General features: G+C 37.6%; 1 protein-coding gene across 2 annotated transcripts in view; it reads left to right on the forward strand.

The window, feature by feature from the left end:
• LOC143035252 (uncharacterized) overlaps window positions 1–15918 on the forward strand; it is a 42527-nt gene that overhangs the window by 14695 nt on the left and 11914 nt on the right. For both annotated transcript variants that reach the window (XM_076202060.1, XM_076202061.1), the window contains 2 exons: window positions 3200–3342; window positions 14747–14909. In XM_076202060.1, coding sequence (XP_076058175.1) covers window positions 3218–3342; window positions 14747–14909 — 288 coding nt within the window. In that variant the 5' untranslated portion in view covers window positions 3200–3217. The remainder of the gene's footprint in view (window positions 1–3199; window positions 3343–14746; window positions 14910–15918) is intronic.

Genomic DNA, 15918 nt, shown 5'->3' on the forward strand with positions numbered 1-15918 from the left:
AACATATTCTCGTCACTTTCTACTATATTGCTCCTCTCTATACTTCTAATCTTTACATTTTTATTTGCCATTTCGTCATCACTGAGCTGGTCCGGTGGTCGTTTCATGTTGACCTTACGCCCGTCTGCCTGGGCCAAGTCCTCCACATCCTCATTTCCTTCCATTTCCCCAGCAATCCCTCCCCTTCTCCTCTTTTCCTACTTACCTACTGCCCCACGAGCAATTTCCCCCCACCCTGTAAATTCAAAAAGGTACTTCTCTTTGCGTTGGGATCCACAATCGGCACTTTTCTTCAGAACGTTCTTCAAGCCGTCCGTTCGTTGAAAGTGTGTGTGTATTTACCTAGTTGTATTTACCTAGTTGTATTTTGCGGGAAGGGGAGCTATGCTCGTGTTGTCCCGCCTTTGTATCTTGCAGTGTCTAGTTTGTTTTTAAACTCATGAATGGTTTTTGCGCATACTATTCCATTGTCCAGTTTGTTCCAAGTGTCCAAAACTCTATGAGGAAAACTGTTTTTCTTCAGTTCTCTTCTATAGCTATGTTTTTTTTATTTTCTTTCCATGTCCTCTTGTGTTTCTTTTGTCCCAGTTAAGTAAGCTCTCACTATCGAGTACCTCTGTGCCTTTCATGATTCTGTAGATGGTCAATAGGTCACCTCTCTCTCTTCTTTGCTCCAGTGTCGGTAACTCCAGTTTAGCCAATCTCTCTTCATATGATAGGTTTGCAAGTGCAGGTGCCATTTTTGTAGCTGCTCTTTGGATTCTTTCTATTTTCTTTATATTCTTTTTGGTACTGGGGGACCACAATGTCGCTGCATACTCTAATCTAGGCCTTATCAATGTAACCAATATTTTTTTCATCATGTCTTCGTCCAAGTATGTAAACGCCACTTTTATTGATCTTAGCAAGTTGTAAGTCTCCCCGACAATTTTGTTAATCTGTATATCATAGGACAAGTCGTTCGTGATAATTACTCCCAAATCTTTTTCGGATCCTACTTTCTTTACTTCTTTGGTTCCAATTGTATATTTTCCTGATATTCTGTTTTTGCTTTCTGTGTGTGTATGTGTGTGTGTATATATATATATATATATATATGTGTGTATATATATATATATATATATATATATATATATATATATATATATATATATATATATATATATATATATATATATATATATATATAAGAATTTAATTGCTATATTTCACTAGAAAGAAACCCAAATATTCTGGGGATAATATTTGATACTCATATGACATTCAGCCCACATATGAAGGACCTGAGAGCAAAAATAAGCTGTGTATGGATGATGCTGTGATGCATGGAAGGGAGTGGTTAGGGAGGGGGTGAGGGAGTATACTAAGATCAATAAAGATGGCTTTTGACTATTTGATTGAAGTAAAGGGAAAAAAAAATATTAGTCACACTGATAAGACTAAGATTGGAGTACGCTGTGACACTATGGACACCCACTACAAAAGAAAATATAAAGAAATTAAAAAGAATCCAAAGAGCAACAACAAAGATGGCCCCAACACTTTCAAAGTTGTTATACAAAGATTGTCTAAACTGGAATTACCAACCCTAGAACAAAGAAGCGAAAGAGGAGATCTATTGGCCATTTACAGAATCATGAAAGGCATGGAAGTCCTTGACAAAGAAGACTTATTAAATTGGGATAAAAGAAAAACAAGAGGACATAAAAAGAAACTCAAAAAGGATAGTAATAGAAGAGATTTAAAAAAAAAAAAAAAATAGCTTTCCACACAGAGTGGTAGATGTTTGAAACAAATTAGACAAAACAGTAATGTGTGCAAAAGCCATGCAAGAATTTAGGAACAAACTAGATTCTGAGACATACAAAGATGGATCACTACGAGCATAGCTCCCCTTCCCATATAGTACAACTAAGTAAATACAATTTGAGGGAACTTGGTTATGAGGGCTCTGCATTTGAATTGACATTCTGCTCAAAATCATAATTTTATTTTCTTTCATTTTCACTCATTAGATAAATAATTTTGGGTAATCACAAGTGCTCCCCCTCCCATTCAATACTATTGAGAATTTTTGTCTTATTCTGCAGCCTTCAGGGCTCTGGTTTAGAGGTGTTGACAGCTCAGAAGTGTATGTGTGTCTACACGTAAAAATGTATTTCTTCATATCCTTTAGACATGTGGTTTTAATTTGTTCCCATGACCTCTTAGAGCCCTCCTATCTTTAATCAGGAGGTCTCTTCTGTCAATACAATCTATCCCTTTTAGTGACCTGAATACTATAATCACATCACCTCTTTCTCTTCAGTCTTTCAAAGTTGGCAGACCCAGTGCTTGAACCTCTCTCATATGATGATTCCTACCTAGATATCATGAGGTGCAAGTGGGTATAGGATGCCAGCATCAGCATCTCAATTATATTCATTTTATAGTTGTAGCTGAGTAACCCCCTAATTCTGTGGACTGGCTTGATCGTGTTTTCTGTGTTTATTATTACTCAGAGTGAAAGAGAATGAGTAATACAGTAGCAACTTTATATTTTAAAACGTGAGTATTGTGATGCATCATCATGCATAAGGCATCCGATGTTGCATGCAAAAATGTGACTCATACTGAAGAGAGTCTTTCCTCATATGATTTGTCTGCCAGGCTGGGGAACAGTTTGCTTGCTGCCCTCTGTATTCCCTCAATCATGCTGATATCCTTCACTCCTTGTAGGGACCATGCCATAGATTCATATTCCAATCTTGGACAGATCAGGGTTTCTATGATTTCTTGCCCCCCAAAAAAAGTGGCCAGCCCCCCCAACTGAAATGAGCAAATTAAAAATTTAAAACACTCATTGAAATAATTTTATTAAGTGGAATTTTTAATTGCCAGGGCTAAAGATTTGTCAGCCATCAGTGCTAGCCCAACCATTAACCCTCTCCCCTTCTGAAATGAGGATAATATATGTGTATTATCATATTACTATTAGACCCCCAAAAATTTGCTCAGCCCCCCCTTAGCCTCCCCAACTAAAAATTCCTGGCACTGCCGCTGCATCATCTCTTCATCCATATGGTGAAATGCCATGTGAACCTTCTGCAGTTGTCCATAATCATGTCTCTCCCACAATCCTGTGTATTTGTGTGTTTTGGACAGTGTCAGATGCTTGTAACATCATGTGAAGATTAATTATTTTCTTTTGTCTTCACAGGGTCTGACAGTCATCAGAATGAAAAAGTTGAGAAAAGTCTTTGGTTCAGTGACAAGCCTAGGCAGCAGTGATGACCAAAGACAGAGACGTAACTCATCTCATCAAAATTTGGCAGGGGCCAGTGGAGTACACTCAGGTGGCAGGTAGAAATTTATCTCATCAATTTCAAGAATATTACTTTTTTAAATATTTGAGTGTGTATTCACCTAATTTTACAGGAAAGGAGCTATGCTCATGAGGTTCTCTCTCTTATTTTCCAGTTATCATAATAAGGTCTTTTTCCCCTTATTAAGGAGGTAGCCAAAGTCAAAAGGGATATGCCCACCCCCACCCATTTCATCCCCACCCAATCCACTCCCATCCACTACTCTCTCCTCTGTCTCATCTTAGCTCCTCATGAGTCAGAAGCAATGCAGCAAAACACAGCACATCCACAGCAAGGCTGCTTCACTTAAGGGGATCGTCCATCAGAAAATCACGAATTTGTTTTTAAAAATGCGAAATTCTGAAAATATTTCCTCTAAAAGGGTTGCTCATAAGCTATCTCGTGGCTGAGTATGGAAGCTGTATCTTGATTTTTACTATCTAAAAAAAAATATAATACAGTACCCCCCACCCTACTGTGGCTGGGTTGTGTACGCTGCACACTGCATATTACCGTACATTTTCTGTTGTTACATATATTTGCTAACAAAAGAAGCTGTGTATTTTGCACAATATCTATGCTTTTGTATGATAAATAATAGCATACGATATGGCAACAGGGACCTGACTGCATATTGTTCAGTATGAATTGTCCATCAGAAAATCACGAAAAAAAAAAAAACGAAATTCTGAAAATATTTCCTCTAAATGTGTTGCTCATTAGCTATCTCGTGACCGAGGATGGATGTTGTATCCTGATTTTTACTATCTAAAAAATATATAATACAGTAACACACACACACACCCCCCCCTGTGTGGCTGGGTCATGTGCACTGTGTACTGCATATTACGTTTTCTGTTGTTACATATATTTGCTAACAAAAGAAGCTGCATATTTTGCACAATATTTATGCTTTTGTATGATAATAGCATACGATATGGCAATAGGGACCTGACTGCTTAGCGTACTGTTGTACAGTATGTGAACGTGACACATTCATTGCTTGTCTTTCAAGTTAGTGAGACGTACTATTTTCTCGTTGTTTCAAGTACTTTTATTGACCCTGAAGATGCCGAAGATTTCTAAGAAGAAGTTGCGATCACAGTTATGAACTTGCATATATGCCATCAGCAAGAGGGACAACAACCAGTGATGCCATAAAACAGCTTAGGATGGCAGATGAAGATCGTCTGTCACCAAAGATGCATCGCGCCAAGAAAAGGAAGAGTGCACGCTTGGAACCTGTGCAATATAACCCTGGTGGATACTAACTGCATTCATCATATAAACCTATAATTGATCAAAAGCTGGCAACAAAGAGTAGGGTGGTGCCTATAATACCCTTTCAACACCATAACATCATAAATAATGAAAGGGGACCAGTAACCATCAACAAAAAAACTTTGACGCTCATTCCTGAAAAACTTGATTTTTGCACATTTAATTTGATTCACATCCAAAACGCCTTCACTGATTTTCAACTGCAAATCCTTTTTGGATTCAGCATAATTGGGAGAACATTTGGAGGCAGATTTATGTCCTTCTGTCAAGGACTAGTAGGATTTTTTCATATATACATTTTGTTTTGTTTTTTTGCTTTTTTCATCAACTTACTTTGATTTTTTTTTCTCGTAACAGATTGATCAGAACATCATAATTCTGCCTCCGTTTCTTCATCTATCTTATCCCATTATAAAGACAAAAAATAATCAATATCCAGTCAAAGGTCTATCCTCTGAATCAATTTCAAAATTTTCAAAAATTACCACTCGAAAAAACAAAAACAAAATTATAATAAAAAAAGTATAAGGATAAATGACATGAAAACTCTGTGGTATCTTCTCTGAGACAAGACAGTTACTAGGAAAAAATCTCAGCCACTTTCACCCCAAAATAAAAAAGTTTGATTTTCTAATGGATGATCCCCTTAATCAGCAACCCCCTTCTCCACCCCCTCATACAGAAAAATAGGCAGGGAGAAATCCCTTTGGGATGCATCAAAATATCATTTACACACAACCACTCCTTAACCCCCCTCCATCCCCCTCCCAATCATTTGCACTCACACCTATCTTCTGCCTTCTCCCTTCCCTCCTCAATGCCCCTTTCACCCCATCTATCCATCTCATCCTTGGTTGCCCCCTCATGTTCACTCTATCCATCTCTGCCTTCCACACCTCTTCTACTAATCTTTCTTCACTCATTCTTTCCATGTGTCTAAACCATCTCAGTACTCTTTCATCAACCCAATCTCCCATCTCCTTTTCCACCCCCGCTCACCTCCTCACCTCTTCACTTCTCACTCTATCCAACCTTATAACCCCTACCATGCTTCTCAGACATTTCATTTCAAACAAATTTAAACTTTTCCTCTCTGTCTCTCTTAAATTTCATGTCTCTGTCACATACAGTGCTGTTGGCACAGAAAGAAATAAGGGACCAAATAAAAAACCTTGATGTCAGAAAGTCACATGGGCCAGGACAGGTTTGCAAATTGGATATTGAAAGAATATATAGATGAACTAGTGGACAAAATACACAAGATAATTGATTTCTCACTCAAGGAGGGAAAAGTACCACCAGATTGGAAAAATGCAAATATTGTACCAATATACAAAGGAGAGGACAAAGAATATCCAACCAGCTATAGACTAGTCTCCCTTAGAAGTACAACAGCAAAAATATGCAAAAAAAAAGTTATCAAAAATATATGGATTAAACATTTGGAAGAGAACAAGATACTAAGTCCAAAACATTTTGGATTTAGATTTACCTAGTTGTATGTACCTACTTGTATTATACAGGAAGGGAGCTATGCTCGTGGTGACCCGTCTTTGCATCTTTCAGCATCAAGTTTTTTCTTAAAATCTTGAATAGTGTTTGCACACACTGTTTCTTTGTCTAATTTGTTCCAGGTATCTAATACTCTCTGTGAAAAGTTTTTTTTTTTTTTTTTTTGTCAGATCTCTTCTGTATTTGTCTTTTTTTAGTTTCTTTTCGTGTCCTCTTGTTTTTCCATTGTCCCATTTCAATAAACCATTCTTATCTAAGATTTCCATTCCTTTCATAATTCTATAAATAGTTAGTGGGTCTCCTCTTTCCCTTCTTTGTTCCAGAGTTGGTAATTCTAATTTGGACAGTCTTTGTTCATATGTCATTTTGGAAAGAGTTGGTGCCAATTTTGTTGTTGTTCTTTGTATTCTTTCTAATTTTTTATATTCTTTTTGGTACTGGGTGTCCATAGTGTTGCTGTGTACTCGAGTTTTGGTCTTATTAATGTAGTTAAAAACTTTTTTGATCATTTACTCATCCAAATAGACAAATGCCACTTTTATTGACCTCAATAAATTGTAGGCTTCTCCGACTATTTTATTAATATGTCTTTATTAATATGCAGAAGATCATGTGCCACAAACTTGATATGGTTTTACTCAAGGCTAATAGAAATAATACAAAAAAGGGATGGAAAGCTCCTAAGAAAAATTGAAACAATAGGTGGAGTACAAGGAAAGTTATTGTAATAGATGAAAGATTTCTTGAATGGGAGAAAAATGAGGGTGGTACTTAGAGACAAGAACTCAAACTGGGAAGAAATGATAAGTGGAGTCCCACAAGGTTCTGCATTGGCTCCAATAATATTTGCCAAATATATAAATGACATGGATGAAGGTGTGGAATGTTATATGAACTTCTTTGCAGATGATGCAAAACTACTAAAGAGAGTGAATACAGAGGAAGATTGTAAATCACTACAAAAAGACCAGGACAAAGTCTGGGAATGGAGTCAAAAGTGTGAAGTGAATTTCAACATCAAGAAATGTAGTATAATGGAATTTGGAAAAAGTAAAAATAGAATATCGGGACAATATGAAATTGGTACAAAGGAAGTTAAAAAAGTCAACTCAGAAAGAGACCTAGGGGTAACTATCAGCAATGACATGTCACCAGACAAACATATCAACAAAAAAGTTGGAGAAACTTTCAATTTACTAAGATTAATGAAAGTGGCCTTTGACTACCTGGAGGAAGAAATGGTAAAGAAAATATTAGTTACATTGATAAGACCAAAATTGGAGTACACTGCGACACTATGGTCATCCAGTACTAAAAAGAACATAAAGAAATTAGAAAGAATTCAAAGAGCAACAACAAAGATGGCACCAACACTCTCCAAATTGACATATGAACAAAGATTGGACAAACTCAAATTACCAACCTTGGAACAAAGAAGATAAAGAGGAAATCTACTAACCATCTACAGAATTATGAAAGGGATGGAAGTCCTTGATAGAGATGATTTGCTAAAGTGGGATAAAAGAAAAACAAGACATGAAAAAAATAAAAAGGATAGTTACAGAAGAGATCTAAAAAGAATAGCTTCTCACACAGATTGGTAGATATCTGGAATGAATTTAATGAGGAAACAGTGAGTGCAAAAACTATACAAGAATTTAAGATCAAACTGGATGTTGAAAGATACAAAAGTGGGTCACTAGAAGCAAAGCTCTCTTCCCATAGAATACATTTAAGTAAATATAATCTCCTTTTTGCATCTATTTCCAAGTGCCTATTTCTCATTACACTCTTTAATTTCCAAAGGCACTTACATTCTTCTTTCAATCTACAACTCACCTCCACCTCTACTCTTCCCTATCCAGCCACATGTGACCCTAAGTAACTAAAGCTATCCACTTCCTCCAGCCTCTCTCCCCTTGTATAGCTCATCACCTTTTACCCACATTTACCTTGAACTTTCTCCTAGCGCATACTTTCCCAAACACTGTCATTAACTCCCTTAATTCCTCCTCTGACACTGCCACGAGTGCAATGTCCTCAGCAAATAACAACTGGCTCACCTCCCACTTTTCTCCATTTTCTTTAGCCATCTCCAATCCCCTGCCCATTACCCTCACATTTTTCTTCCACACCACCCCATTCATGTACACATTGAAAAGCCATGGCAACATGACACATCCCTGATGCAGTCCCACCTTTACCTTAAACCACTCACTCTTTCCATTTTTTATTCTAACATGGGCTCTACTACTCTCATAAAAACTTGACTGCCCTTGACAGCTTTCCCCCTGATCCCATATATCTACAAAACCTCCCACAGTCCCTTTCTATCCACCTTGTCATAAGCCTTTTTCAAAAACCATAAAGGCCTAAGAAACATCCTTACCTTTTGCTACAGCTTTCTTGTATATCTGTCTTACCACAAAAATCTGATGTGCACAATCCCTACATTTCCTAAACCCACACTGTTCCTCACCAAATACTCTCCCTGTTCCTCCTATAATCCTCTTAATTAAGACCCTCCCATAACCCTTCCCAACTACACTTACGGCAAGGCCCCACCAGTTACTTAGTGGGTGACATTAAATTTTTTCCTTTATGAATTTTTTTGTGTATATTTCTTTGTGTCTATATTATAAAACCCCAAAGTTTCACTGAAATATGATCATTATTTTTGGAAATATGAAATAAAATCAATGCTGAAAAAATGACTGGCATTTTTCATTATAGCTCAAATATTTTTCAACTTACCATTTTGAAAATTAATATGGATACATTAGATACATGTGGCTTAGTTTTGATGGAGGATGGTTTCATTTATCAATTTCCAGTCTCAAAAAATGAATTAAGAAATACTGGTGATTTTTTTTTTTTTTCCTCCCTGAATTACCTTAGGTATTTTTAGAAATGTGTCTTAATGAAAAAAAAAATTCCCCTTTCCATTGATATATGTATATGTACAATGACTTGAAAAATAATGGAGTTATTTAGCTCGAAATATCAATAAATTTAGTTTTGAGATATGAGCCGTTTTTTGTTGAGTGAGTTTCATGAAGTTTGCAAGCTCTATTAAGTATGATTTTACACATATTGGGATGATAAGGTAAATCCAGATAAACCAAGGGTTATTGTAACATTCAGGCTTGTTTGGCACATGGTCCCCTTCTAATTTACAGGATATTATTCACTCACAGGTGAGGGTATAGGAGGCTTTATAGATGCATCTTCATGATCTATGCAGGTGTTACAGGTGATAGCAATGGAGTAGTCAAAGGCATTGTATGAAGCATCAATACTCTTCTCACCCCCACATGCATAACAAGATTGCTTTCGAACTAGGAGCATGAGAGTAAATATTTCTCTTCATCTTCAGATCTGGGAATGAATTTTGTCTTGCAGGAGTTGGTGACAAAAGTTTGATCTTGTGACTTGTTTTGTTTCTGTTACGTTTAGTGGTGGTGAAGGTGAATGCTGTGAAGTTGAGGGCAGTTGCTGAGATAATGAGGGCTGCAGTGAGGCTGAGAGGTGAGAGGCGGTGATGGTGTTATCGCATGCGAGGGTGACAAGGCAGCCTGTACTTGTTTCTCTCTCTTCCCTAGTAAAGCTTGAATTCTTGACCTCTGCTGCATCTTCTGTGTGGAAGAACATGGCATTACTGTAGATTTAGTTGGGAGAAGTAGTATCCAACCTGAGGAAGTACTACAAGGAAACTAATCAAGCCAGGAAGGCAGTCAGATGAGCAGCTTTCCAGCTGACTCCCTCTCCTGTGGACATTTTGAGAGATTGAGGTGTGGCGCAAGCCATGTGACGCTCATGGTGGCTAAGTTGCCAGTTTGCTTCATATTACTAAATATTGCAAAATAAAAAATGAGAAAAAAGAAAGAAAAAAAAAGAAGAAAAAAAAGACTCCAGAGGTGTGAATAGTGACAAGCTCTGTGGCCTGTGGTGCATGTGACCTTTGAATGGACCTATATATAAAAATATAAGAATGAAGGAGACTGCAAGAGACCATGAGGCCTACACCAGGCAGTTCCATGTCTATTACTATCTGTCATCCCCATCCATAAAGTTGTCTAACCATTTCTTAAAACAACTGATAGTTTCAGCACTCACTGCATGGTTACTAAGTCTGTTCCATTTGTTGACCACCCTATTATTAAACCAGTTCTTGCCTATTTCCTTCTTAAATCTAAATTTGTCCAGTTTAAATCCATTACTGCGAGTCCTGCCCTGTTGTCTTAATATAATGACCTTGTTTGCATCACCCTTGTTAAACCCTTTGATCCACTTAAACACCTCTGTTAGGTCACCCCCACACTTTGCATCTTTCTAGAGTGTGTAAGTTAAGGTGCCTAAGCCTCTCTTCACAAGGTAAATTTCTGATCCCATGTATCATTTTGGTCAATCTCCTCTGTACTGATTCTAGTGAATTGATGTCCATTCTATAAGACAGAGACCAAAACTGTACTGTATAGTCAAGGATGGGTCTAACTAATGCTAGGTCCCACTGTAAACATTTGCAGCAGAAAGCGACCCTGTTCTTTTTCTGTTTTATGAATACAAGTGGTTTCATGCAAGCATTGTGGTGTGAGAATTGCAGATCATCATGCAGGTGGTGGCGTACTGTTCTCACAGAGACATGACCAAGTAATTTAGGGTTCTTTTCCTTCAACTGTGGTGCTGTTATACGTGGACTAGCATCCACCTGTCTCCTCAGTACCTTCAGAGTACAAGGAGTAGTCTTCCTGGGCCTCCCCGTGGGCTTGCTCTGTAATGGTGGATCAGCTCCAGTATCACGAGTTTTCTTAGCCCACTGCTGCACACTACGCAGTGGAGAAGTGGAAAAATGTGTTGTGGAGTGATGAAGCCTTTTTCACCATTACTGGAAATTGTCTTGGCAAAGTCATCCTGGCAGTGACCCTACCCTTTGGACCCAAAATTCACACACAGTATTGTAAAACCTCCTGATTCACTGATGGCTTGGGGTGTTTTTGGCTACCATGGTGTGGTATCATTAGTGATACTACCAAAAAATGTAACTCTGAATGCAGACCAATATTTTGAGCTACTTTATGATCATTTGGAGGACTGTTTTATTCAGTGCAAAACAGATGTCTTCATGCAGGATGGTGCACCATGCCACACTGCTAAACTCATTAAAGAATGGTTTGCATTCTGTGATGTGGAGTATATAAAAGATTGGCCAGGTAATTCACCTGATTTAAACCCAATTGAGAACCTCTGGCCACTCATGAAAGATAAGTTACGTGAGCACAACACTTAATTAATTCCCAAGCTGGAGGTAGCCACAAAGAATATTTGGAAGAATATGGACCCTGTGTGGCTTCAAAATCATGTTGCATTTGTCCCTAAACATATCCAAGAATGTATCAAGAGGAAGGGGTGTCCAACAAAGTACTAGAGAGCTGGTAAGTACTTGATAATGTGGGTTATTTGAGGAAATTTATTTTCTTTACTCTGGCACACAAGTTTTTGTCCCCCACTGTGTGTGCATATATATATATGTGTATATATATATGTGTATATATATATATATATATATATATATATATATATATGTGTGTGTGTGTGTGTATATATATATATGTATATATGTATATATATATATATTATATATATATATATATATATATATATATATATATATATACTCACCAGACATCTGTTAGGTCATGGCCTGTCAGCTGCCAGTGCCTCGTTTACAATTCCTCGCCACTCCGTTCTATCTATGAATATTTGATTCCGTGACATTTCATCCAAGTTTATTCTTCTCCTAATTAAAGCCTCATCCACTCCCTCGATCCATCTTCACATTGGTTTTCCTACTGGTTTTGTTCCTTCTGGTTTGTTATTTAAAATTCTCTTTGGATATTTTTCTTCATCCGTGCACAATATTAAATTCAGCTTCAAACTCTCCACCATTTAACCATGTCTCGGTTATTCCTATCATATCGAGATTTTCGCTTTTGACATATGCCTGTATTTCTTGGTATTTACTCCTAATGCTGCGACCGTTAAAGTACATGGTATTAAAAAACTCATGATTATTTCTTTTTACGTTTTTTGTGTTTCAATATCATGCATTGTAATTTTGTTCTTTATTGACACCTTGCTCTATATTGACATTTGGTCCTTCATTGACATTCAATGCCTCATGGACATTTGCCCCATCACGGACATCTGGTTCCTCACGTTCATCTGATCTCTTAATACCTTGCCCCCCTACATCACTGCATTCCACACTGGCCACCTGTCATTCATTGACATTCTGTCCAGCATCCCTTCCTAAAATGATATTCTGTCCTCCACTGACATTATATCCTACCATGATATTTTGTCCTCCACTATCATTACATCCCATCGTGATATTTTGTCCTCCACTATTATTACATCCCATCATGATATTTTGTCCTTTGACATTACATCCTAATGTAATATTTCGTCCTCTACCGACATTATATCCTAAAATGATATTTTGTCCTACACTGACATATTGCTCTACATTATTGCTATACCCTACTCTGTTTTCCCCAATACACTCTATTTCCCCTTCCCTTTGAGTTTCTACCCCAAAAAAGGAACTAGTTCATTACAAACTCCCACAATGAGGTTTGTAAGAACATCTTTGCCTCTGCGAGTAAGGTGGATCCCATCAGAAGCAAAAAGTCATAATGCCTGGAAAAGAGATACCAAGGATCAAGAAAGTGGTATCACAGTTGTGTGCACAATCATAATATCCTCTCGTTGATCCCTATGGCTCTACTCTTCCAACATGAGCCAGAGTAGATCCTTGGAAGGATCCCACAGACATCTCCTGAAGAATGGCCTTGTAATTCTGAACAATTTCCTCTGATCTAACCCTACCCACATCCCATATGAATAATCATAACCGTGTTCGTCTGCCTTTGCTCCCTGATGGTCTGGGTACAATAGGCAATCCCATGGCCTGGTTGACATACAAGCATGCAATGTCATTTAGTCTTCCACTGCAGGATGTTTTCATAGCCTCGCACCATGGAGATCCTCACCACCAAGAATTCCTGATTTTTAGCCAACTCATCTTCCAGCAGAGCAAAACAATTGTATAGAGCCAGCAGTTGCTCCTCAGGGCACCCACTTACTGAACACAGGTTTGACAAATGGGACCCCACAGAGCGCCATTCGCTCACGGCAGTGGCAGAAGTGGAAGAGGTGAAAGGTTCTTTGGTTTGTCAAGAGGATTCCCTCTTCTCACAGAGCGCACCCTTGAGAAGACGAATCTTCTCCTCACACATCCTGAGACAGTCCTCCAGGTTCACACAACCTTCACAAGCCATTTTGCTCCTCTTTCAGCAATACAAATGGCAAAGAGAAAATATAAATTAACAAAAGAAACAAAAGCAGTCACTAAATACAAGAAGCTTACTCTGCTTACCTTATATGATTACTCCTACCTTTGGAGTACAGTAACAGAATATTGTTTTGATTCTAAATTACCAGAACACTACACTTTTGTAACTGTATAGTGATATATGTATACAATTATAAAAACACAACACAATCATTTGTCACTATTTGAAGATATAAACTTCACAAGAAGTAATAAATTTAAGAAGTATTCACTAGCTAGTGTTTCAGCAGAAGACGAGTTCTCAAGCTGAGGTCATGGAACAGACTGATGTTCTCAAGCTGAGGTCACAGAGCAGATTGAGTTCTCAAGCTGAGGTCACGGAGCAGAATCAACATTAATTCACTAGAACCAGTACAGAGGAGAATAACCAAAATGATACATGGGCTCAGAAACTTACCTTAAGAGGGCTTCAGCACCTTAGCTTACACACTCTAGAAAGACCCAGAGTGTGGGGTGATGTTATAGAGGTGTTCAAATGGATCAAAGGCTTTAACAAGGGTGATGCAAACAAGGTCATATTAAGACAACAGAGTAGGACTCACAGTAATGGATTTAAATTGGACAAAGTTAGATTTAAGAAGGAAATAGGCAAAAACTGGTTTACTAATAGGGTGGTCAGTGAATGGAATAGACTTGGTAACCATGTAGTTAGCACCGAAACTATCAGTTGTTTTAAGAAATGGTTAGACAATTTTATGGATGTAGATGACAGGTGGTGATGGATATGGAACTGCTTAGTGTAAGCCTTATGGTCTCTTACCATCTTCACTCTTATGTTTTTATGTCACTCTCCAATATATCATACCTAGCCTCAAATTCATATACAGTTCCAACTTAATGTATATCCTTAATTTACAGTTATCATATTTAGATTTGAATTCATATGTTGTTCCACCTTCTAAGCTATTTCAAGTATTTATGCTTCTCTGTGGAAAATTGTATTCCTTCTCATCCTATACACATGTAGTCTTCCTTAATTTGTTCTCATGACCTCTTAATGCCCCCCTATCCCTAATCAAGAGATCTCTTCTGTCAATGTAGTCTATCCTGCTTAGCAACCAGATTAATGAAATTAATGAAATATTGAGCTTCAGCGATCTCAAATTTAAGCAATAACAAGGAAAACATTTAAAAGTCTGGACAAATGGAAAGTGATAATGTGATTACAATCATTCTTAATTTTTTGTTATTACAGCCCACAAATTAGCTGTGACTCTCAGTCCCTTACTTCCCACGTAAGCAGTGTTTCTGTTGGAGGGGAAGTTGATCCATTTTCAAAAAATGACCGGCTCTTCACCAAACTACATAAATGGGCATACCTTGGAGATGTGGAAAAACTAAAGAAATTCATAAAAAAGGTAAGGATGTCTTCCATGTCATTCAATTTATCTTTCATATTTTGCAGTAATTCACAAGACACACGTGAAAATAATTTGCAGAAAAAAACACTGGGAAATAAGAAACTTAGTCTATTTATTCCTTGATAATGTCTTAGATAGACAAAAATGTTCAGACTTTCTTATTTCCCAGTGGTTTTTTCTGCAAATTATCTTTCATGTTGTGCTTGGAAAATTAGATTTCTTTTACTTGAACCCATCCACACCATGTAGCACTTTTCCTTTATTATAGCTGCTATTAGGCAGTTATAGTCACATCCATGGCATCACTTCAGTAACAAAACCCCATCAATACTAGGTTGTCCATTTCCTTTTATTTTGGGTAGTACCAGGTTATTCTATTCAGTTACCTGATACCCTTTGGTAACAAAGGGGTTTGATAGACTACCTTGGTACCATACCTATAGTTATTATTAGCATCTTTTCAGTGCATTACTAAGAATACAGTTAAATCTGAGAGGATAATTGTGTGCATAGTCTAATTATAATATACAGTACAGATGCTGAACTTGTAAGTTCCATTTCTGTGTTTCCATTGATCAAACATAGCTTTGAATTCACTTGTATTACTTCAAAGGCGGGACACCACGAGCGTAGCTCCCCTTCCCGCAAAATACAACTAGGTAAATACTGTATTGTTTCTTCTTCCATATTGTTCTGTGCATTGGAGGTCTTCCTTATCAATTATGACGACTCCTTTCATTGTTCTGAACTATCTATAACAATATCTATATACCAAGAACCTTCTTCCCCCTACAAGGGAACTAGTTAGCCAAGACATGCATCCACCCACCATCCAACTCCCATCCATCACCCATTTGTTTCCCTTTCATCTTATTTCCATGTGGATGAAGGGTCATACCTGTACCCTGTTTATTATCAGGGTCAGAAGCAATGCAGCAAGACACAGCACATCCACAGTGGGCCCAACTGCATCTTTTACTCAGCTACCCTCCCTCCTCATTCCGTC

This window comes from Oratosquilla oratoria, chromosome 18 (assembly GCF_046742065.1).
Source record: "Oratosquilla oratoria isolate Oo_2021 chromosome 18, ASM4674206v1, whole genome shotgun sequence".
NCBI classification, from domain to species: Eukaryota; Metazoa; Arthropoda; class Malacostraca; order Stomatopoda; family Squillidae; genus Oratosquilla; species Oratosquilla oratoria.